This window comes from Eschrichtius robustus, chromosome 10 (genome assembly GCF_028021215.1).
Source record: "Eschrichtius robustus isolate mEscRob2 chromosome 10, mEscRob2.pri, whole genome shotgun sequence".
Classification (NCBI taxonomy): domain Eukaryota; kingdom Metazoa; phylum Chordata; class Mammalia; order Artiodactyla; family Eschrichtiidae; genus Eschrichtius; species Eschrichtius robustus.
The window spans coordinates 32,178,483-32,203,517 of NC_090833.1; the positions used below are offsets into that span (position 1 = coordinate 32,178,483).

Here is a 25,035-nt window from a genome sequence, read left to right on the forward strand (position 1 = left end):
AATACTATGGATTAGAAATTAGTTACAGGAAAAAAACTGTAAAAACCACAAATACATGGAGGCTAAACAGTGCACTACTGAATAACCAAGAGATCACTGAAGAAATCAAAGAGGAAATAAAAGAAATACATAGAAACAAATGACAATGAAAACACAATGATCCAAAATCTACGGGACTCAACAAAAGCAGTTCTAAGAAGGAAGTTTATAGCAATTCAATCTCACCTCAAGAAACAAGAAAAAATTCAAATAAACAATCTAAACTTACACCTAAAGCAACTAGAGAAAAAAGAACAAAGAAAACCCAAAGTCAGTAGAAGGAAAGAAATCATAAAGGTCAGAGCAGAAATAAATGAAACAGAAACGAAGAGAACAACAGCAAAGATCAATAAAACTAAAAGTTGGCTTTTCGAGAAGATCAACAAAATTGATAAACCTTTAGCCAGACTCATCAAGAAAAAAAGGGAGAGGATGCAAATCAATAAAATTAGAAATGAAAAAGGAGAAATCACAGATAATGCAGAAATACAAAGGATTATAAGAGACTGCTACAAACAACTATATGCCAATAAAATGGACAACCTTGAAGAAATGGACAAATTCTTGAAAAGGTACAATTTTCTAACACTGAACCAGGAAGAATTAGAAAATATAAACAGACCAATCACAAGTAATGAAATTGAAACTGTTATTAAATCTTCCAACAAACGAAGTCCAGGACCAGATGGCTTCACAGGTGAATTCTATCAAACATTTAGAGAAGAGCTAACACCCATCCTTCTCAAACTCTTCCAAAAAATTGCAGAGGGAGGAACACTCCCAAATTCGTTCTATGAGGCCACCATCACCCTGATACCAAAACCAGACAAAAATATCATAAAAAAAGAAAATTACAGACCACTATCACTGATGAACATAGATGCAAAAATCCTCAACAAAATACTAGCAAACAGAATCCAACAACACATTAAAAGAATCATACACCATGATCAAGTGGGGTTTATCCCAGGAATGCAAGGATTTTTCAATATATGCAAATCAATCAGTGTGATACACCATATTAACAAATTAAGGAATAAAAAACATGTGATCATCTCAATAGATGCAGAAAAAGCTTTTGACAAAACTCAACACTGATTTATGTTAAAAGCTCTCCAGAAAATGGGCAAAGAGGTAACCTACCTCAACATAATATAGGCCATGTATGACAAACCCACAGCAAACATCATTCTCAATCGTGAAAAACTGAAAGCATTTCCACTAAGCTCAGGAACAAGACAAGGATGTCACTCTCACCACTCTTATTCAACAAAGTTTTCGAAGTCCTAGCCACAGCACTCAGAGAAGAAAAAGAAATAAAAGGAATACCAATTGGAAAAGAAGAAGCAAAACTGTCACTGTTTGCAGATGAAGTAAAACTGTCACTGTTTGCAGATGACATGATACTATACATAGAAAATCCTAAAGATGCCACCAGAAAACTACCAGAACTAATCAATGAATATGGTAAGGTTGCAGGATACAAAATTAATGCACAGAAATCTCTTGCATTCCTATACACCAACAATGAAAAATCAGAAAGAGAAATTAAGGAAACAATCCAATTTACCATCGCAATAAAAAAATAAAATGCCTAGGAACAAACCTACCTAAGGAGGCAAAAGACCTGTACTCAGAAAACTATAAAACACTGATGAAAGAAATCAAAGGTGACATAAACAGATGAAGAAATATACCATGTTCTTGGATTGGAAGAATCAATATCGTGAAAATGACTATACTACCCAAAGCAATCTACAGACTCAATGCAATCCCCATCAAATTACCAATGGCATTCTTGAGAATGCCAAATAGCCAAAGCAATCTTGAGAAAGAAAAACGGAGCTGGAAGAATCAGGCTCCCTGACTTCAAACTATACTATGAAGCAGCAGTAATCAAGACAGTATGGTACTGGCACAAAAACAGAAATATAGATCAATGGTACAGGATAGAAAGCCCAGAGATAAACCCACACACATATGGGCACCTAATTTATGACAAAGGAGACAAGAACATAAAATGGAGAAAAGACAGCCTCTTCAATAAGTGGTGTTGGGAAAACTGGACACATACCTGTAAAAGAATGAAATCAGAACACTACCTAACACCATACACAAAAATAAACTCAAAATGGATTAAAGACCTAAATGTAAGACCGGACACTATAAAACTCTTAGAAGAAAACATAGGAAACACTCTTTGACAAAAACCACAACAAGATCTTTTTTGACCCACCTCTTAGAGTAACGAAAATAAAAACAAAAATAAACAAATGGGACCTAATGAAACTTAAAAGCTTTTGCACAGCCAAGAAAACCATAAACAAGACGAAAAGACAACCCTCAGAATGGGAGAAAATATTTGCAAATGAAGCAACTGACAAAGGATTAATCTCCAAAATATACAAAGAGCTCATGGAGCTCAATATCAAAAAAACAAACAACCCAATTAAAAAATGGGCAGAAGACCTAAACAGACTTTTCACCAAAGAAGACATGCAGATGCTCAACATCACTAATTATTAGAGAAATGCAAATCAAAACTACAATGAGGTATCACCTCACACTGGTGAGAATGGCCATCATCAAAAGATCTACAAACAATAAATGCTGAAGAGGGTGTGGAGAAAAGGAAACCCTTTTGCACTGTTGGTGGGAATGTAAATTGATACAGCCACTATGGAGAACAGTATGGAGGTTCCTTAAAAAACTAAAAATAGAACTACCATATGACCCAGCAATCCCACTACTGGGCATATACCCTGAGAGAGCCATAATTCAAAAGGACACATGTGCCCCAGTGTTCACTGTAGCACTATTTACAATAGCCAGGACATGGAAACAACCTAAATGTCTAATGACAGATGAACGGATAAAGAAGATATGGTACATATATACAATGGAATATTACTCAGCCATAAAAAGGAACGAAACTGGGTCATTTGTAGAGATGTGAATGGACCTAGAGTCTGTCATACAGAGTGAAGTAAGCCAGAAAAACAAATATCGTATATTAACGCATATATGTGAAAGCTAGAAAAATGGTACAGATGAACCTATATGCAGGGCAGGAATAGAGATGCAGACATAGAGAATGGACATGTGGACATAGGCAGGGAAGGAGAGGGTGGGACGAATTGGGAGATTAGGATTGACATATATACACTACTATGCATAAAATAGATAGCTAATGGGAACATGCTATAAAGCACAGGAAGCTCAGCTTGGTGTTCTGTGACGACCTAGACGTGTGGGATGGCAGGGGGGTGAGGGTGGGTTGGAGGGAGGTCCAAGAGGGAGGGGATATAGGTATACATATAGCTGATTCACTTCATTGTACAGCAGAAACTAACACAACATTGTAAAGCAATTATACTCCAATAAAAAAAATTTTTTTTCACAAAAATCCTTTGGAATAATTGGAGAAAGGACCACAAAACAAAATGAAGCCTGAGATCACTGATTATTTGAACTGTAATATTCCCCATCACCGCAATCACCAGTACTTGATAAAGCCTATCTCACACTGGACAGTAGTCCACACCTGTAAGGACATATTTACTGATATCAGGAAGCTTGCTTAAATAACGGCATGGAGATAAAGCAAAGCACAGACCAGTCCCTCTCCTGGGATCAACAAACAGTTGGCCCTCTTTCTTTTTATACCTTCTTCTTCCCCTATTTTGCTTGATTTGAATCTCAAATTTTGCCCATATCTTCAAATTCTATTCCTTGAGTAAGGAGGACTCAGTGATATAGTTAGACAATTATAGTTAGGCAGCAAATTGGTGTCAGAGTTGTCTATAACTGTCCATAGAATGCTAAACTAGACTCCATTCAGAGCTGAATCTGGTCACCACTTGTCCACTATGACCTTCGCTCTTTATGCTGGGCCAAACCATACATACATAACTTTATCCTGGTACAGCACACCAAGCTCCTAACAACAGTGGCGGCTCAGAAGCCTACGCACCACTATCTACCAGCCTTCCCTTTTTGCTTCTGATTTGCTTATGTTTGCTTTCATCTCCTAGGCCTCCCAAATCTGACAACCATTAAACCTCCTTTTTAACATTTGGCACCTCATATATGCTCTTAACATCCCTTTAACAATGAGTTAAACCATTTATGAGGGACACTGTAGTTTTCTCAAACTAATGTACAGACTTCTCCCTTTTTAAAGGAAAACAATTCTCAAAATACTCTAAGAATATGTCTATGGATTTTAAGAAACACTGAATTAGGTTTCCTTGTCTGCCTGAAAAAAATAACAGAATCTTAATAAGCAGTTATAGGAGCACCTAAGAGTCTGAAAAAAATGTGATTTATTAAGTTAATATTTGTCAAGTAGAATGTAATTTAGGCATTTGAAGTCAAAACTAATGAAGAATTGTTTTTCCCTTTGCTGGTAGTTGTGCAGTTTAATCAATGTGCTTGGAAAGCTACAGGTTTAAGAAGCTAATGCCAAAATTCCAGGTATGTTCCTTTATTCTTCACTCTCTAAATTCCAGCCAGCTTTCAAGGTCAGCTTTAGTCTTAGATCCCAACCAATTGAGCTACCTTGGTTCTGAACTCCAAAGATACATAATCTATATGCCTTAATTAACATGCAATCATATACAGAGAAAAGCCCAGAAACAAACACACAAACACTATGATATACAGCCAGAGTATACTGGCCTACAGTAGGCAATAAACAGAGTAGGTAAGTATGGTGTTGACATTAGGAGATTTTAGTAATAGGAAAGGGACTATAGGAACTATAATACTAAAATGTCTAAAGGTATTGGTGGTGGCAAACCAGAATACCAAGCAAAGAGGGAATCTAATAAGGGAGGGACAAAAGAAAGAATGCAGTGGGTCAGTGTGGTAGGGAAGGGAGTGGGAAATAATAGAAAATATCTCATGGAGTCTTCCCACCAATTTACAAAGCTAGTGTTGTTAACATCCTCAAGGTCGCATTGGTAATAAATGGAGGAATCTGATCTAATCTATTACAACCCAGTTTTTATGCATCGGGACTAAAACTTGATTATAAAAGCCATAAGGAATAAGACAAAAGGTAGAGACAAAACTGGACTAGTAGCAGTGGTGATGTGCTATTGAGCGAATGGCCCAGAGTTCTTCTAATTCCCCTTGACTAGAAATAGGGCTGGTTCCACAGTTACAGGAATAGAAGAGGGCACCTGAGCAATAAGGTTGAAGAAAAAAAGCATGGTGCCTAGTAGATATTAATTTATTAACATTTATTGGACCACATGTGGATCTCTCAATAGCTTTGCAAGTACTTTTTTATTGTGGTAAAAATATATATAAAATTTACAATTTTTAAGTGTACAACTCGGTGGCATTAAGTACGTTCACAATGTTGTGTAACTATCTTGACTAAACTATAGGTTCTTTTTTTATACTATTCTCTATTCTTCATTGAGTTTGGCACAGCGTTATGCACATAGAAAGCACTCCATAAATACATGGTTAATTAGCCTAGATACTATCATGACCATGTGATGATAATGAGAGGATGTGGTCACTCTTGTTACGTTCCCAAATCATATGGTGTCTAAATGGAGTTTCTGTTGAGTGCTTGACAATGTGGTCATGAGAACTCACTCACCCTGGGAACAGTAATCAGGGGTTCTCCCTTGAGCTTTTGCCTAATAGCATTCTGTCTCATGTCCTTACACAGACTATTATAAATAGGACATTTGTATACAGCCATGGCTATACCCAAAGTTTTCCTGCACAAATCTTCCTCAGATTAGGGGTTAGGAGCTGCTTACATAACGTAATCAGAAATACAACTTGTTAAATGGCCACAAACCGTTAATTTCCCTTTCACGTGCCTATTCCACTGGAAGAGAAATGTATTCCTTTTGAATGAGAAGAACTTTGTACATGTTTAGTTTGTTTTTTATATCAACTTTGAGGTATAATTTACATATGCTGTAACTCATCCATTTTATCGTGTACATATCGATGACTTTTGGCAAATGTAAGTATTTGTGTAACCATACATGTACAGATTTTACAAAGTGCATTAGATCAGATTATGAGTTATAATAATTGAATAAATCTTGATTGTAAAAACAACAAATATTTTGGGATTTATATTGTATTATTCCCTTTTATATGCAAATATATTAACAGACTGTACAGATACCTAATTCAGAAATTTCAAACATTTTGCTGCTTCTGATTTAGAAGCATTAAAAAAAGGAAAATGCTTTTAACAATTTACTGTACTCAATTTTAGGCATTACATTTCAAGAAAAAAATCCACAAACTAGAAAACAAGCAGAGTAAGTCGCTAGTACTGAAGAGCTGAGAAATCACATTCTAGAAAGAATACATTAGAGAATCAAGGGTTCTTAAGAGAAGAAAATATGCTGAGGTGTGGTAGGGTTAGGAAGGATAATGTTGATCTCAAAGAGTTGAAGAACTTTTTGTTTTTTTTTCCCTCTCCATTATGGTTTATTACAGGATATTGAATATAGTTCCCTGTGCTATACAGGGAACTATATTCAATAGGACCTTGTTGTTTATCCATTCTATATATAATAATTTGCATCTGCTAATTCCAAATTCCCAATCCATCCCTCCCTAGCCCCACTTACGCCTTGGCAACCACAAGTCTGTTCCCTATGTCTGTGAGTCTGTTTCTGTTTCGTAAATAAGTTCATTTGTGTCATATTTTAGATTCCACATATAAGTGATATCATGTGGTATCTTTCTCTTTCTGACTTACTTCACTTAGTATGATAATCTCTAGGTTCATTCATGTTGCTGCAAATGGCGTTATTTCATTCTTTTTTATGGCTGAGTAGTATAGAGAAAACCCTAATGACTCCATAAAAAAACTACTAGAAATGATAAATGAATTCACCAAGGTAGCAGGATACAAGATTAGCATACAGAAATCTGTTGCATTTCTTTACACTAACAATGAAATATCAGAAAGAGAAAGTAAAAAAACAATCCTTTTTAAAATCACATCAAAAAAAAAAAACAACTTAGGAATAAACCTGACCAAGGAGGTGAAAGAATTACATGCTGAGAACTATAAAACACTGATAAAGGAAACTGAAGATGATGCAAAGAAATGTAAAGATATCCCATGTTCTTCGACTGGAGAAATTAATATTGTTAAAATGGCCATATACCCAAGGCAATCTACAGATTTAATACTATCCTTATCAAATTACCCATGACATTTTTCACAGACCTACAATGAATAATCCTGAAATTTATATGGAATCATAAAAGACCCAGAATTGCCAAAGCAATCCTGAAGAAAAAGAACAAAGCAGGAGGCACAACCTTCCCAGACTTCAGACAATACTACAAAGCTACAGTAATCAAAACAGTGTGGTACTGGAACAAAAAAAGACATATGGATCAATGCAACAGAAAAGAAAGCCCCGAAATAAACCCACACACCTACCGTCAATTAATCTTCGACAAAGGAGGCAAGAATATACAATGGGAAAAAGACAGTTTCTTCAGCAAGTGGTGTTGGGAAAGTTGGGCAGCTGCATGTAAATCAATGAAGTTAAGAACACATCCTCTCACCATACACAAAAATAAACTCAAAATGGCTTAAAGACTTAAATGCAAGACTGACCCCTGAAAATTCCTAGAAGAGAACACAGGCAAAACATTCTCTGACATAAATTGTGGCAGTTTGCTTAGGTCAGTATCCTAAGGCAATTGAAATAAAAGCAAAAATAAACAAACAAGACCTAATCAAACTTATAAGCTTTTGCACAGCAAAGGAAACCGTAAATAAAAATGAAAAGACAACCTATGGATTAGGAGAAAATATTTGCAAACAATGCAACCAACAAGGGATTAATTTCCAAAATATAAAACAGCTCACACAACTCAATAACAAAAAAACAAACAATCCAATCCAAAAATGGGCAGACGACCTAAACACATTTCTCCAAAGAAGACATGCACATGGCCAATAGACACATGAAAAGATGCTCAATATTGCTAATTATTAGAGAAATGCAAATCAAAACTACAATGGGGTACCACCTCACACCGGTCAGAATGGCCATCATTAAAAGGTCTACAAATAACAAATACTGTAGAGGGTGTAGAAAAGGGAACCCTCCTATACTGCTGGTGGGAATGTAAATTGGTACAGCCACTCTAGAAAACAGTATGGAAGTTCCTCAAAAAACTGAAAACAGAGTTGCCATATGATCCAGCAATCCCACACCTCTGCATATATCTGAAGGAAACTGTAATTTGAAAAGACACATTCACCCCAATGTTCATAGCAGCACTATTTACAATAGCCAAGACATGGAAGCAACCTAAATGCCCATAGACATAGTATCATGTCATCTGCATACACTGACAATTTTACCTCTTCTCTTCCAATTTGGATATGTTTTATTTCTTTGTCTTGTCTGATTCCTGTGGCTGGGCCTTCCAATGCTATGTTGATTAGAAGTGGTGAGAGCGGGCATCCTTGTCTTATTCCAGATTTTAGTGGGAAGGCTTTCAGCTTTTCACCACTGAGTATTATGTTGGCTGTGGTGAAAAACTTTTATATGGTAAAAAGACCAAACTTTTTCAGGATATGGCTCCAGAGAGCAAAAGTACTAGAGGGCAGTTATTAAGGGTAGAGTTTACTTTACATACGAAAAAACTTCTAAGAGTTAGAGCCTCCAAATGGAATGGTTGTATCCTTGCACTGTTATTGTTCAAAAAGAGGCAAAAGACCATCTATTTGAGAAGTTGGGGCAAGAGCAGAAGGATTAGATTCGTAGGCCTCCTAAGTCCTTTCCAATTCCAATTCTGAGATTGTGTGATCTAGGAACTTCTTCTAATTTAAAGCCAGATATCAGGGAAACCATAACTCAAAGATGTACAACCCCTAAATCATGGTTTGACCAAGAACAATGAACTAAACCCAGACAGAAGCATACGCAGAAACAGACTTGCACCTGTATATACATACGTATACACACACACACACACACACACACACACACACACCCCTTCCCACAATTCCTGGGAAGGAAAAATAAGAATAACTTATAAAAATAATGACAAAATCTGTTCTATCTTTCCCACCAAATCTACTTTATGTTCCCTAGTCTATGTTAATAGTATCACTGGCTACCCGATTATGCAGAATAAAGCCTTAATGTTTATTTTCTTTGACTCTTCCATCTTCCTCCAATTCCTACTAAGTCTACCCCAGAAATACCTCTCAGCTGTCTTTTATCTGTATACTTGTGTTGCCATGCTCTCAGTGAAACTCCTGCAATTGATTCCTAAGTTCCTTCCACCTATAACCTCCTCCTCCCTAGGGCTATTATTCACACTGCTAACAGTGATCTTTCTGAAGCACAGGCTATCACATCACTCAAATCTGCTCAAAAATCTACTGGCTCCTTGATACCTACAAAGTAAAGTTCAAATTCTTTGGTATGGCCTTCAATGGCATCTCAATCTCCTTGCTTAGTTTGCCCATGGTATCTTATGCTTTGGTTACACTGTAGTTCTTGTCATTCCTGAAAGGCTATACCCTTCTCTACTCCATGTTTTTGTTTAGATGTCTTCAAATGCACCCCCTCATTCCCTCCTGTGGAAATTTTACTCATTTTCCAAGGCTCAAGCAAATGCTACCTATCTTGTGACACTATCCTTAATGCTTCTATGTCACAACCCCTGGCTCCCTCCCTTGGAATTAAACAATTCTCCTTGGAGCCAATAATACTTCTTTTCATACCTTATTTTTGCATTTAACAATAATGCTTGAAATTTCAGTTTTGGGTGGGTCCAAGCTTATGGCCACCCACTGTAAATCCTTAAAGGCAGACAGCAGGCTTCATTTATTTCTATATCCAACCTTGTCAGAACCCCAATACCAAGTACCTTTTGTATAAAAAGTGCTTAATAAATGTTTTTTTTTTTTTAATTGAACTGGGATTTGAGGACAGTTAGACTTCTGTCCATGGCTCAATACCACTCTTAAAAAATTGTAAATTCGGGACTTCCCTGGTGGCGCAGTGGTTAAGAATCTGCCAATGCAGGGGACACGGGTTCGAGCCCTGGTCCGGGAAGATCCCACATGCTGCAGAGCAACTAAGCCCATGCCCCACAACTACTGAGCCCACGCGCCGCAACTGCCGAAGGCCGCATGCCTAGAGCCCATGGTCTGCAACAAGAGAAGCCACTGCAATGAGAAGCCTGCGCACCGCAATGAAGAGTAGCCCCCGGTCGCCGCAACTAGAGAAAGCTCGCGCGCAGCAATGAAGACCCAATGAAGCCAAAAATAAAAAATTAATTAATTAATTAATTTTTAAAAAAAGAATAAAGAGGCTTAATTTTTTAAAAATTGTAAATTCTATTAAAATTTTAATCAGAAGCCTAGTGACTGATAAAAGTCTCTTATCCTATTAATCTAACATCTCTGAGCCAAAAACAGTTATATACTTACATTCACTAGGAGAGAGAAATCAGTGACCAGTTGGCTAAGTTCAATTAAGTCCTTAAAAAGAAAGAGAAAGAGGAAGTTACTTACTTTCATGCCTCACAGCTACCAAAAGGAAAATCATTTTTAACATACCGCTTCTAAGGTTTCCCATGATTCTGCAGCATTTTGATCTCGAGGAATTTCAGGCAACACATATATCTGAGTCATACTCTGAGGATCAGCTTCATCTTCAGTAGTGTGAAATGTTCCTGGATGAACATAGCCTCATGTTTAGAGTTTATCTGCTTTGCTAGAAAGACGGTAGAATGAATCAATTCCATAAAACAACTACCATGTGAAATGCTTACTAACAGAATTCAGGCTAAAAGTAAATTGATTATGTATCTATGGGCAAGTTAGTTAACAAATATTTTTTCTTTAATTATTCTACAAAGTCATCTAAAAAAATTGCTACAAATACTACTTACCCGATCTGAATAACTAGGGCTAGATGTGGAAGTAGCACAAAGTAGAACTATTCTATTTGGCCAATGTTCTATGAAGAGATACCCAGTAGATATAAGTTTAACACTTTTCATTGCTAAATCATTAACATTTCTTTGGCTATTTTAGTAATAAACATCAGATTCACAAGATTTTAAAAGTAGGGAAGTGATGTATTTTTAGCAATGAAAATCAGTCATTTTTGGTAACAATAAATTTGTCATCAAACTAACATCTCTTACCATATGTACCTTTTTGCACATATTGCCATCCTCCTTCTCCTCAGAGTAATTTTTCTGGCCCATGCCTCCATTGCTTCTATGTCTTTTCTGGATTTTAAGAAGTCATCAACCCATTAAGGCTTTCCTCATTAAACACTGCTATAAAGATGAATTAATTTATACTCCAAACTCCATCTTCAAGTCTTTCTTATTTCCTTCTATTGGTTTTACCAATCCATTCATTAAACTGGTATTTATAAAATGCCTACTATATGCCAATCAGTGCGCTAAGGTAAATCACAAAACAGTTCCAAGTCATAGTGGTTAGGGGTATGGGCCTAGTCAGAAAGACCTGGGTTAGAATCCTAGTTTGGCTATTTACTAGCTCTTTGACTTGGGAAGGTATTTCACCTCTTTGACTTATTTTCCTCATTTGTAAAATGAGGTGGTATTTATTTTGCACTGTGGCTGGTTTATCTATTAAGAACAAGTGGTTAATAGTTACTACTACTGTCACTGCTACTGCTGCTATTGTTAATGGAACTTACTATATAATGTGTGATATAGACATGTTAACAGGCAAGTTCAGTATAGTCCGATAAGAACTATGATATGGTTAAGCATGGAATGCTATGTGAGCACCAAAGAAAGGTATTTAATCTAGACTTGTGGAGGAAGAGTGGTCTGAGAAGGTTCTGAAGCTGAAGCCTGAGGATGAACAGAAATTATATAGCTGAACTGGGGCAAGGGTAGAGGGGGAAGGAGAAAGTATTCAGGCCAGGGAGAATAATATTTGCATAAGTTTGGGAACTGAAAGGAGTCAGTACAACTGAAGCATAGACTATGACAAGAGAAAGCAAAGGTTGAGGCTGGAAATCTAAGAGGACATCATTTACGGCATTGTAAACTATATTAAAGAGTTTTGTCTTTCTCTTAAGATCAATATGGAACTTTTAAAAGCAGTGGGAGACTATTGGGAAGCTGAGGGTGCCATAATCAGATTTCAGATTTAGAAAGGTAACCACAGCTGTAGTGTGAACAACAGATTAAGGATGGAGTTGAAAGGTGAAAACTTAAAGAGTGAAAAACCAGTTGGGAGGCTTTTCAATGTGTCTGGTGCAAAATGATGATGGTGTGCTCTAGGATAGTGGCAGTGGAAATGGAAAGAAGAGATCTGAAGGTCTACTTCCCTTTGTCTTCCTTACTGCAAGCTCAAAACACCTACCACTTTAATATTTTCTGAGCACCCATTATGTATTGTGTTGAGTACCAGGGATAAAAAAGTGAATACAAAGTAGCTGCTCTCAAGGAACTTATATTCTAGCAGAGAAGACATACAAAGAGACAATCCTAAAACAATAAGAGAGTGCACTGATATCTAGATAAATATAGATACATATAGTATTTATGGGAGTTTCAAGCTGGGGATGGCATCTGACCTAGTTTGGTGTGGTGTGCACCAAACTAAAAAAGGTGATCTTTTCTACTGGCCTAAGAAGATAGGAATATAAATTCTCGGTGGAGAGACCAGCATGAAAAAGGTCCTCAAAAACAAAACAAAACAAAACAAAACCAATATAGCTTAATATAAAATCAGCAGTCTGGTCTTGCCAAAGCATAAAGTAAAAGACATACAATATAGAAGTGGTATTTTATAAAACTGCATTACAAACAAAAACAAAAACAAAAACAAACTGCATTACTATTTTACTTTCAAAATTTGAGAATGTTTTACCTCTTGAGGAAAAAAAACCCATTTGAACTGTTTAGAAAGGGCACAGTCAGTTGATTAAAAGTTAATTTGTAGGCTTATTAGAATTGACAGTGTTCTTTTAATTTTGAATCTTCACTGAAATGAATACATTTCCCTACCTTAAAGGAAGAGCAAAAACATCAAATACAGAATATGCTTTACATTACAACATATAGCAAATATCCAACATTTTAAAAGCTCTGATTTTTACAAATGCTTAAAAGAGTAATTTACCCTATGTCTTAAGTTATCACATAAAAATACTTCTCACTTCAATCAAAGTAATTACTCTAAGATCTTTCTTCTACTTAATATTGCTTTTGTAATAAGAGCTCCCAACTTCTTTAATAGGATGATGAATAGTGATAACTGTTATCATTAACAGATCAAATGTAAAGCAGAACTTTATAAACATAACACCACTCAAAAGATTTTTTTTAAGCCATAATCTTCGTTCTGTTAGAGAAGATTCCAATGAAATATGCCAGGATATATAACAAAATAATTATTATTATCTTGATTACATAAATTCTTGATCTAAAAAATGAAGGGATGGGAAATGTTTGACATTTTAAGCAAACACAAAAGATTTCCCTCAGTGAAAAAATAAAAAATGTTTAAGTCATTTATGTTTCACTTGAAACCAAACTGCGTATGCATCTTAGTTCAAATGGAGTCTTAGAACAAAGAAATCTGTTCTCTTCCATGGAAAATCCTGCTGTAAACTTACAACTCGGAACATCACTAATCAATTCGAGGCGTGACTAACAACTGAGAAAGGAATCTTTTAATTTCTACAACTTCCGTAATTCATTTATTCCAGCTTGTATTAAAAATCACTATATCTCAGTGATCATCCATTGACTTTGAACTTTTACAAGTTGCTACAGACATGATGAGGCAAAACACAGAGATAGCTTATAGCTGCAGGAAAGATGGCTAAAGAGTTCTTATCCTGTCCACAGAAGTCAAAATTGCTATTGTTTTATATGACATAACAATCTCAGTTCCATCCACCTGCAAACAACTGCAAGTGTAAAGGGCACATGGACTATACGTATCACTCACCAGTGTCTTTCAAATTCTATTTATAAAACATTATTGACTATAAACTCAAATAAACATTAAGATATTTTTAGTTCATGTGAAAAATAAGTTTAATAACACGGACATAAGACTTCTCCCTTCTATGTGTCTAAACATATTCTCTCTCTGCCCCTCACCTTTCTCCATACATCACGAAGGGCAATGATTCTAGTAAGAATTACAACACAATATTTAAGGAATTTCTACTAAATTTTATTACATTAGAAAAAGTTCCATTATAAATCTAAGTTAATTCAAAAGCATTTCCTGAATTCTTTCATGTTCTAACAGCTTTAACATAGTGACATTATTTTACTGATCATCTACATAAACCTACCCATCGAAATAAGATGACTTCTAAATCATGGCTTAACTAAGCTGCAGAGGAGAATTTTTAAGAATATTAAAACCAATACAAAACACACCTTCTGAATAATATACAAAAGCATCTACATGATTTACAAAACTGTTCAATACAAGTGTATATATATACCTGTGATAAAATCTAATATTTCATTAAATTCAATATGCTGGTCTGAAGTTCCCAGAAGTTCTAAGGTTGGATTCTTTCCTTTTGTGAATATTTGTTTAAAATGTAACAAGATTCTGTTTCTATTGCACTGATGAAGTGTGTGTGCTGGATGGGGAGTAAGAAAGACAAAGATAGAGAGAAGCACTGGTTTGCTCTGTATGCCTTGATACACCTTTCTAAATACAAAACAAATGTGTAGGCTCATCACTTCTCTCGGTGGGAGGCAATATGCTAAAAATGAACTAGACACACAAGAGAGAAAGAAGGGAGTTTCTCAGATCAAGCAAGATTGGCAGAGAAGATTTGCTTTAGGAACTCTAGGAATCTGGACAAAAGAAACAGCAAAATCATCACAGCTTCCCCCTAAACTTAATAAGCTTCTTTCATTCTCCAGAGAACATAAAACATTCTATTCTACTTGTTATTTCTATCTGTAAATGAAAAACTATTTTTGTATTTTGATCTCAGTCCTGGAAATGTGGCAACATTGCTTCTGAATCTCTGTTGATGTCTCCAACCAATTTATTTATAATCAGATTGAATTTTTAAAGGAAAAAGTATTTTAAGGCACTTAATTTCTGTGCAAATCAAACACATATTTTCTGTATAGGCTGTCATTACTATTATGAGTACCTAAAGCAAAAATAAGAAAAAAACAGCACAGGATAAAAACATGTAGAATGACAGAAAAGAGTCTACAGCTAGAAGAAGACCACACATGGAGCAAACCCAGTTCTTACCCCACTATTAACGTCTTATGTATTAGTTGCTCTCTTTCCGTTATTCTTCTTCTTTCCCACCCTCTCAATTACTTGTTAATAATATTTATGGATTTAACACAACCTAGTAGAAACTTCACATTTGGTGAAATACTCAGGCATTGGGTGAGACAGTTAATTTTAACTGCTTAATGCTGGCAATGGATTCAAAGTCAAAGCACAATCTGACCAGCAGACAGTTCAGAATTTGAAACTATACACACTGTTTTAGGTATAATTTAGGTATCTGATTTTATAAATAGAATGACTGTTTCAATTAAATCAGCACTAGATGCAGAGATTTAATTTTGTAGTTTCTCTCAGTGGCAAGTGATTAGTTCTTTAGCTAATTTGGTATTCCATGAATTGAGAAGTTTGAGAACCAACAGAGTTGGAAAACAAATTTCACCTATTTCTTCTCCCTCATCCTCTGGCTCTGCCCCAATCTTCTTCACTTCCTCCGTACACATGATTCCTCAAATTTTGCCAACATTTTTTTTTAACACCAGTCAGCTCCCTACAGAGAAAGTTAATTGCCAGCAAACTGGGTAAACTGCCTTTTTCTAATAATCACCCACTTCCTCTGATGACATATAAACCCAAATTTGTTGAGCCCGAACAATCCTACTGGTAGAAACACAAACAATGCAATACTAAAATGCAAATTAAAGCTAGAATACTTAAATAGAACTCAAAATTTTTGTTTGCTAGGGAATTGCTGGTGATAGCAATTCAAAACTAAATAGCAGAAGAGACTGATGCCAGTGACTCTTTCCAGAAAATCCAACATTATCAGTGTTATTACTGTCATCACAACTGTCACAATGTCTGGTAGATAAGATGACTCCTTAATCTCATGGAACTTATAAGGCCCAGTTTCTCTATACACAAACATAAAGTATAGGTTTGCACTACATGGTAAGAACAGCATTCAGCTGCATCATTATGGAGGTGATAATTACATATGAACAAGATGATGTAAACAGTAACTACAAACTATCAAAAAGCATTCTTCCCAAACACTCTTCCACCAAGGTTGAGTGCTAACATCTCCTTCTCCCCAGAACAACACTTTAGGCAGTGTTGTTAGGTAGTGGTTATCAACAGAGTGAAGTGATTAGACCACATCTGAAGTTATAAAATTGTCTCTAAAAAGATGTTTATTCATTCATATTTCTAAAACATTTATTAATGGTCCACTATGTGCCAAGTACTATGTATTATGTGCTTAGGTACTAAGGAGGCAATAAAAGCAAGATTACCCAGAAACTCTGGATGGTGGCCTAAATGTTTCTTTTATTTTTAAAAAAAATTTCCCTGTAAAACTGGATCATTAGCACTGAAAATACAGCGTTAAAAATAATCTGGCTTTGGAGACAGGGAGTGATATAGGAGCCTCCCAACTCCTAGGTAAATAAAAAGAGGAAAACGGGTCAGCTGTAACATCTCTCAGATTGTATTCTAATTTGTAATTTATTTATACCGCATCTTTTCCATAAAGTTTTAAGGTGGCTTAGAACATATATAAACTGTAACAAGATGGCATAAATTAAAAAGAGAAACTCTAAAACAAAAATGGAAATACAAGGGCAGCAATTATAAAACAAAGCCAGGAAAGTTCAAAATTTTGGCTTTTGGCAATTAAAAAATTTAGATTTAAGTATCCTAGTAAACAATTCAAGTAGAGAAATCTTATTAGTTATGCCATTCAATACCCAGAAGAATAAAAAAGATTAATTGTTTTGAAGTACTACTACCTATTAAACCAAGAATTTTTTTCAGGGTTCCTTACACAGACATTATACAATGCAATCAACAATTATCAATTACATCCTTACAAGAGTTATCATGACAAGTTTCATTGGCCTCTTTCTTAGAGTATCACTTCATAAAAGTTAATGGCATGACCCCCAATGCAGACTTTTCTGGGAGATAGATCTAACATGCCCTCTGAAAACCAGAATGCCTAAAAAAGAGGCATGCCTGCCTAGGCCACCCCTGCACCTGGAGATGAGGGAGGAGCACTCTGCAGACAAGGATGACATTCTCCTTAGGAAATATTTTAAAATTTATTTTTAATATATGCACAAATAGGTACTTGAAGCCTTTAAGTTCCTCACTACACAGCATAGCCTCAATTTTTTTACCCTGTAAAACTTTTAGGATATGCATTTCCAAGTACACTCAGGGTCCAAGAATTCAGCATACTGGACTAGGAGGTGATCCCTGGAAATTTATATATAATCTGCAATATCAATACAAGGAGGTAAACTTAAATAACTGCATTACTATACTATGATCAAGAATAAGACTTAGTACATTACCACCAACAGTCATGGATCTGGTCAAAGAAGGCTGTAATAAAGTTTCTTCATCATTAAATTGTTTCTTAAGTTCTTCTACAGATTCCAGATGGAGTTGAAGAAATTCTGCTGTTGCTGCTGATGCTTCTTCTTTAACAGGATCTATCATTCTCCTCAGAAGTCCAAGGTCATCTTTTTGGACTTTCAAACAAAGCTTCTCCATTTCTCGGATATTGGAGCGGAGTTGCTGTAAAAGAAAAAAAAATCATTAAAGCCACCATCTCTTAATATAAAATATCTTTATTTTCAGAGGTAATTTGTGATAATGGCTTTCAATGGAAATCAGAAGTATTCTCTACAACAGACAGTATGGATTAATACTTTTCTGTTTTTTCACGTCTCTGGCCAAATCCAGCTTCTTTAGAACTCACATCCTCATACTCTGAATTTATTTACCATTTTTTCCTTCATTAAATGTGATTATTACAAAGGTAACAAATGCTCTTCATAATAAATGAAACACTGCAGAAACACATCAAGAAAGACTTAATGACTTTTTATTTTATATTGGAGTATAGTTGATTAACAATGTTGTGTTAGTTTTCCCCACTTCACCAATCCTACCACTTCTCTTAACTCAGTCCTTTCACATACTTATTGCTCATACAAACATAAGCACATACAGCCTTTCTTTTTATAAAAAACGAATTACATTATGCACAATAATCTACAATTGACAAACTTCCACACCCCAACTTAACAATATCATAATGGATATCCCTCCTGGTCAATGATTGTACCATATTCCATAGTAGTGATATAATTTATTCGATCACTCCTCCAGTGATTAAAGTCATTCATGTTGTTTCCAGTTTTTAGTTATTACAAACTATGAAACAAATGTACTAGACTATAAATCCTAATATATGGTAACAGTATATGTTAGTGTTCTAGCATATACTATTATACTACATTTTGTAGGAATGATTCCCCAAAGTTAGAGTACTCACTCAAAGGATAATATGTATTTTTATTTCAATAGCTATTATCAGTTCTTCCCCAAGAGGCTTAACAACTCACACTACCACTAAAGTTTGAGCTCCCATTTCCCCATATACTGCCAGTACTACATTTTATCTCATTGGTGTTTTACTTTGAACTGCTCTCTGAAGTTGCTGGATTTTTATGTAATGATTTTCTCCGCTATTAAAAATCACCTATTGGCATAATTTATAAATTTTTCTCTAATGTGTTGATATAATAAATCATGGGCAAATTTCATGGTACAGAGCCATTTTAATATTTATGAGATAGACCCTCCCTGGTCAATATATACAATTTTTTAATACACTGTGGGATTCAATTTGCTAATATTTTATTTGGAATTTTAGTACAACTGTGTATGTGAATGTGTGTATATGTGTGTGTGTGTGTGTGTGTGTGTGCATGGATGCATACATGAACAGTGTGTGTGTCTATACTATCTTCACTAGGTTTAAACTTATTCTAACAGGTTTAAGTTTGTGATAGTTTCATAAAATAAACTGGGGAGCTTTTCATCTTTTTCAATGGTCTAGAATTTGAAAAACATAAAAACCAATTCTTCTTTTACAATTAAACAGAACTTGTAAGAATGATCTATAATGCTTATTTTAAAATTATAGATCTCAGTCATATAATATTTTAAATTCTTTTCCCCTAATGTACTTTCACAGACACTAATGCAAATCCTGTACAGTAGACAGAACAAAAAGTATTGATTTCTTAAATTTTTCAAGGGCCTACTTTGAGTGAGGTGATATGGTCCATATTATTACATTCCACATTATTACACATAGAGAAATCAAAACAAAATGTGTTCAGGATTTACTTAATTATCTAGCAGCAAAGCTCAGGTTAAAACCCAGGTATTCTTACAAGTCCAGCAACCTTTCTATTAAACTATAAGCATAATTCCTAGCTATACGGTACCTTAATACAATCTAAAGTATCTATTGTATTCTACTAAAATTAAAGCTAATTCTGAAAAAAAAAAATAGTTTAGCTACCACCGAAAGCATCTTGTAAGATTTTGTGGGTGAATCAAAAAGTTGTACCTCTATCCTATCATGACTCTATACTTCACTTAACTTTATGTCCACTCTTACCATCCTCATGTGAGCTGGAAAACGTAAAGATAATTGGACTGTGGATTAAAAATATGTGATACGTAAGCATTTTAGATGTAAAATTCATGGAACCCTAAGGGGCTTATGTGATCATTCAATTCAACTTCACAATTTTACAATATGAAAACTAGAGTCCAGCTGAACACAGTGGCAGAATTAGGACTACAGTCCAGTTCTCAAGTCCTGGAAAAATACTGTCTCCTACACACCATCTCTTGGCTGTGTGATTCCTTTCTGGACTACAGTTATAACTTGGTTATGTACTTGCTACATAATTCATAGAGGTATTTTAGGTGATGTTACTTTGGAGAAGCATTAAGAAGTTTCTGCAGCTAATGAGCATTTGCCTTTGACATATTCTTCCCCTCTTATAGAATCTGTACATATGTTACATCTCCAGTCAAATTATGGTGTCTAGCTTTAAGAACTCTTTATTACTATGGGTGAAGGGAAAAATGTTAAGGGAGAGAAAGAAAATACCCATTTAACTATAAAATCTGATACTATAATAACAAAAACACAAATAATGGCTAAATTTGTATCAACACTACTGTAAGTTGTCCATTATGCTAAGTGCTTTACCTTCTTTATCTTGTTTTACCTTCACAATTTATTTTTGAAATAGATATTACTGTTATTCTCATTCTACAGAAGAGAAAATTAAAAGCAAATTAAGAAAATATCCCAGGATTACACTTCTAGTAAAAAGTAAAGCCAGGAATCAAATTCAGGCTACAGAGCATGTGTTCTCAACAACTTTACTATATAGCTATACTATCCAAAAGAAATACAATACAAACCATAAATGCAAGCCATACACTATGTAATTTTAAATTTTCTAACAGTCACATTAAAAAAGTAAAAAGGAAGAGGTGAATTAGTTTTAATATATTTTATTTAACCCAATGCATCCAAAACATTATCATTTCAACATGTAATCAATATGAAAATTATTAATGAAATATTTTACATGCTTTTATTTGTAGTCAGTCTTAGAAATTTGGCATATGTATTACATTCACAGCACATCTCAATTCAAACTAGCCACATTTTAAGTGTTCAACAATTATATGTGGCTAAGGGCTACTATATTGGACAGCTACTATATAGCTACAGAGTCTCTCTAAAGTTAATATGTGAAAAATATAAAGTAGGTGTTTCTGCTTCTGGCTATAGCAGGCTGGATAATTCAAAATAACCCTCCCATCAATGACTACTTAAAAAGCTGAAAGCAACATAAATCACAAAACAGACCAAAAGAAAACTAAATTCAAAAGCATCAAAAAGCAAACAAGATAGCGAGAAATTTGTAGGCCAAGAATTGGGCAAAGATGGAAATCCAGAGATGTGAGTCCTGAATTTAGGTCACATTTGCTTGAGGGTATCTGCTTACCAGAGTGCTTGACAGCCTCACAAATCTCAGGGTAAAATATCCAATGCCAGGACCTGCTAAGGATAAGCACTATGGTGCCTTGGGCTGGAATCTTAAAAGAATTGCACCCTAGGAGCACAGGTGATCCTGAAATAAATCAGCCCTTGCATGAACTGCAGTTTGGCTTCCTATCTTTTGTGTAGCTAATATAAATCTTAATCTCTGAAATAGTATAATCTTGGAAGTTAGTACCCCAGAGGCTTAGAAGCAAATGAACATCCTCTCTGGAGGAAAATAACATCATCCCTAGCTATCAATAACTTCCATAAATAATTTTTCAAATATAATGTCCACCAATCAAAGACAATCAAGCACATGAGGACATACACAACATAATGAAGAAACAGCAGAAACAACAGACAATTGAAACATCCAAAGGGGACATCTAATAGGGGAATTAGCAAATGTGACTTATAAAACTATGGTTATTTTGTTCCAAGATATAAGTATCAAGCTTGAAAATTCAGGAGATAACTGGAAACTATAAAAAGCAAAATACAGATTTTAGAAAAGAATGAATATCATTTAAAAATAGAGTACACAATCCTTGTACACCGTTGGTGGGAATGTAATTTGGTACAGCCACTGTGAAAAACAGTATGGAGGTTTCTTAAAAAAATAAAAATAGAACTACCACATGACCCAGCAATTCCACTCCTGGATATATATCCAAAGAAACCCCAAAACATTAATTTGAAAAGATACATGCACCCCACCCAGTGTTCATAGCGATGTTATTTACAACTGCCAAGATACGGACCCAAAGTAAGTGTCCATCAACAGATGAATGAATAAAGAAAGTGTGGTATACATACTTAATGCAATACCAATCAGCCATGAAAAAGAACGAAATTTTTCCATTTGCAGCAACATGGATGGACTTGGAGGGCATTATGCTAAGTGAAATAAGTCAGACAGAGAAATACAAATATTGCATGACATCACTTACATGTGGAATCTAAAAAATGAAACAGAGGAGTGAATATAACAAAAAAGAAGTAGACTCACAGATATACAGAACAAACTAGTGATTACCATGGTAGCGGAGGGATGGGGGAACAGGAGGCACAAACTACTGGCTGTAAGATAGGCACAAGGATGTACTGTGCAAAACAGGGAATATAGCCAATATTTTGTAATAACTGTAAATGGAAAGTAATCTTTAAAAATTGTATAAAAAATATAATTTTTTAAAAAATTAAAAAAACAGTATGCAAAAGAAAATAATAAATGAGTTCAGCTGCACATTAGACCCAACTCAAGAATGACTTAGTAAACTGGAAACTAGATAGGAAGAAACTATGTAAAACTATACAAAAAAGAAACAAAGAAAGTAAAAAAAAAAAAAAAAATACAGAAGAGAAGGCAAGAGACATAGAGGATACAGTTAGAGAAGGGTACAGTATACATATATTTAGAATCCTAGAAGAAACGGACAGAAAATAAATTTGGAGAGATAGTGACTGAGTTTCCAAAACTAAGGAAAGAAATCAATCCACGTTTCAAGAAGGTCAACAAATCCTGAGAAAAGTATAGACAGAGAAAAATACACTTAGCCAAAAAAGAAAAAAGGAAGAGGCGGAGAAATGATGTCTCAAAAGGAGCTCAAAAGGAGCTAAAGACAATACGATCTCTTGAAAAATAGATCCACCACCTCAGAGGCACCACAGCCAATGTTACACATGCTGCAGTTGCCCTTCAAACAAGATGCATGTTTGCCGTGTTATGTAACATCTGGTTCTCTCACCCAACATGCCTGGTCCAACTTTTTTCCTTCCAATCAATTACATCCTGTGATTTAATGTATAAATCCAAATTACATGTACCATTCATAAATATTCTAAAGAACCTTACTTTGTTTACTCTACATATCAGAATACTATACACTGCATTATAATGTAAAAAGAAAAATTTACTTATAAGCAATGCAACCAACTATCCAAGTGTCATAACAACAAAAACACCAAATAAAACTTGAACAAAGGGGGAAAAAAAGGCATTATCACCCCCAGAAGACCAGAATAAAGACCAGACAAAGAAAACAGTAAGATTATAATTTAACTTCTTAAAGTAATAATGAAAGCCAGAAGACAGAAGGATGATACATTCAAAGTATGAAAAGAAAATTCTATTAAAAGACTATATAATTCCAAAACTAACAGAGGAACAATTGGATCAATAAAAATTACGAGATCAATCCAAAAGAAAGTGAGAGGACCGTCAGGATGGTGGAGGAGTAAGACGTGGAGACCACCTTACTCCCCACAAATACATCAAAAATACATCTAACATGTTGAACAGTTCCTACAGAACACCTACTGAATGCCGGCAGAAGACCTCACACTTCCCAAAAGGCAAGAAACTCCTCAGGTACCTGGCTGTGTGGCTGACAGGGTCTTGGTACTCTGGCCGGGTGTCAGGCCTGAGCCTCTGAGGTGGGAGAGCAGAGTTGAGGACACTGGACCACCAGAGACCTCCCAGCCCCATGTAATATCAATCGGTGAGAGCTCTCCCAGAGATCTCCGTCTCAACGCTAAGACTCAGCTCCACTCAACAACCAGCAAGCTCCAGTGCTGGACACCCCATGCCAAACAACTAGCAAGACAGGAACACAACACCATCCATTAGCAGAGAGACTACCTAAAATCATAATAAGTTCACAGACACCCAAAACACACCATTGGACGTGGTCCTGCCCACCAGAAAGACAAGATCCAGCCTCATCCACCAGAACACAGGCACCAGGCCCCTCCACCAGGAAGCCTACACAACCCACTGAACCAACCTTACCCACTGGAGGCAGACACCAAAAACAACAGGAACTATGAACCTGCAGCCTGCGAAAAGGAACCCCAAACACAGCAAGTAAACCAAAATGAGAAGACAGAGAAATACATAGCAGATGAAGAAGCAAAGTAAAAACCCACCAGACCAAACAAATGAAGAGGAAATAGGTAGTCTACCTGAAAAAGATTTCAGAGTAATGAGAGTAAAGATGATCCAAAATCTTGGAAATAGAATGGAGAAAATACAAGAAATGTTTAAAAGGACCTAGAAGAACTAAACAGCAAACAATGATGAACAACACAATAAATGAAATTAAAAATTCTCTAGAAGGAATCAACAGCAGAATAACTGAGGCAGAAGATCGGATAAGTAACCGGGAAGATAAAACAGTGGAATAAACTGCCACAGAACAAAATAAAGAAAAAAGAATGAAAAGAATTGAGGACAGTCTCAGAGACCTCTGGGAAAACATTAAACGCACCAACATTCGAATTATAGGGGTCCCAGAAGAAGAAGAGAAAAAGAAAGGGACTGAGAAATATTTGAAGAGATTATACTAGAAAACCGCCCTAATGTGGGAAAGGGAATAGTCAATCAAGTCCAGGAAGTGCAGAGTCCCATACAAGATAAATCCAAGGAGAAACATGCCAAGACACATATTGATGAAACTATCAAACATTAAACACAAAGAAGAAATATTAAAAGCAGCAAGGAAAAGCAACAAATAACATACAAGGGAATCCCCATAAGGTTAACAGCTGATCTTTTAGCAGAAATTGCAAGCCAGAAGGGTGTGGCAGGACATATTTAGAGTGATGAAAGGGAAAAACCTACAACCAAGATTAATCTACCCAGCAAGGATCTCATTCAGATTCAACAGACAAATTAAAACCTTTACAGACAGGCAAAAGCTAAGAGAATTCAGCACCACCAAACCAGCTTCACAACAAATGCTAAAGGAACTTCTCTAGGCAGGGAACACAAGAGAAGGAAAAGACCTACAATAACAAA

At 35.5% G+C, this 25,035-nt stretch overlaps 1 protein-coding gene across 7 annotated transcripts in view; it reads right to left on the minus strand.

The window, feature by feature from the left end:
• Positions 1-25,035, minus strand: part of STX17 (syntaxin 17) — a 101,619-nt gene that overhangs the window by 13,053 nt on the left and 63,531 nt on the right. For all 7 annotated transcript variants that reach the window (XM_068552546.1, XM_068552540.1, XM_068552545.1 and 4 more), the window contains 3 exons: positions 17,659-17,884; positions 10,634-10,749; positions 10,505-10,555 (listed from right to left, as the gene is read on the minus strand). In XM_068552546.1, coding sequence (XP_068408647.1) covers positions 10,505-10,555; positions 10,634-10,749; positions 17,659-17,884 — 393 coding nt within the window. The remainder of the gene's footprint in view (positions 1-10,504; positions 10,556-10,633; positions 10,750-17,658; positions 17,885-25,035) is intronic.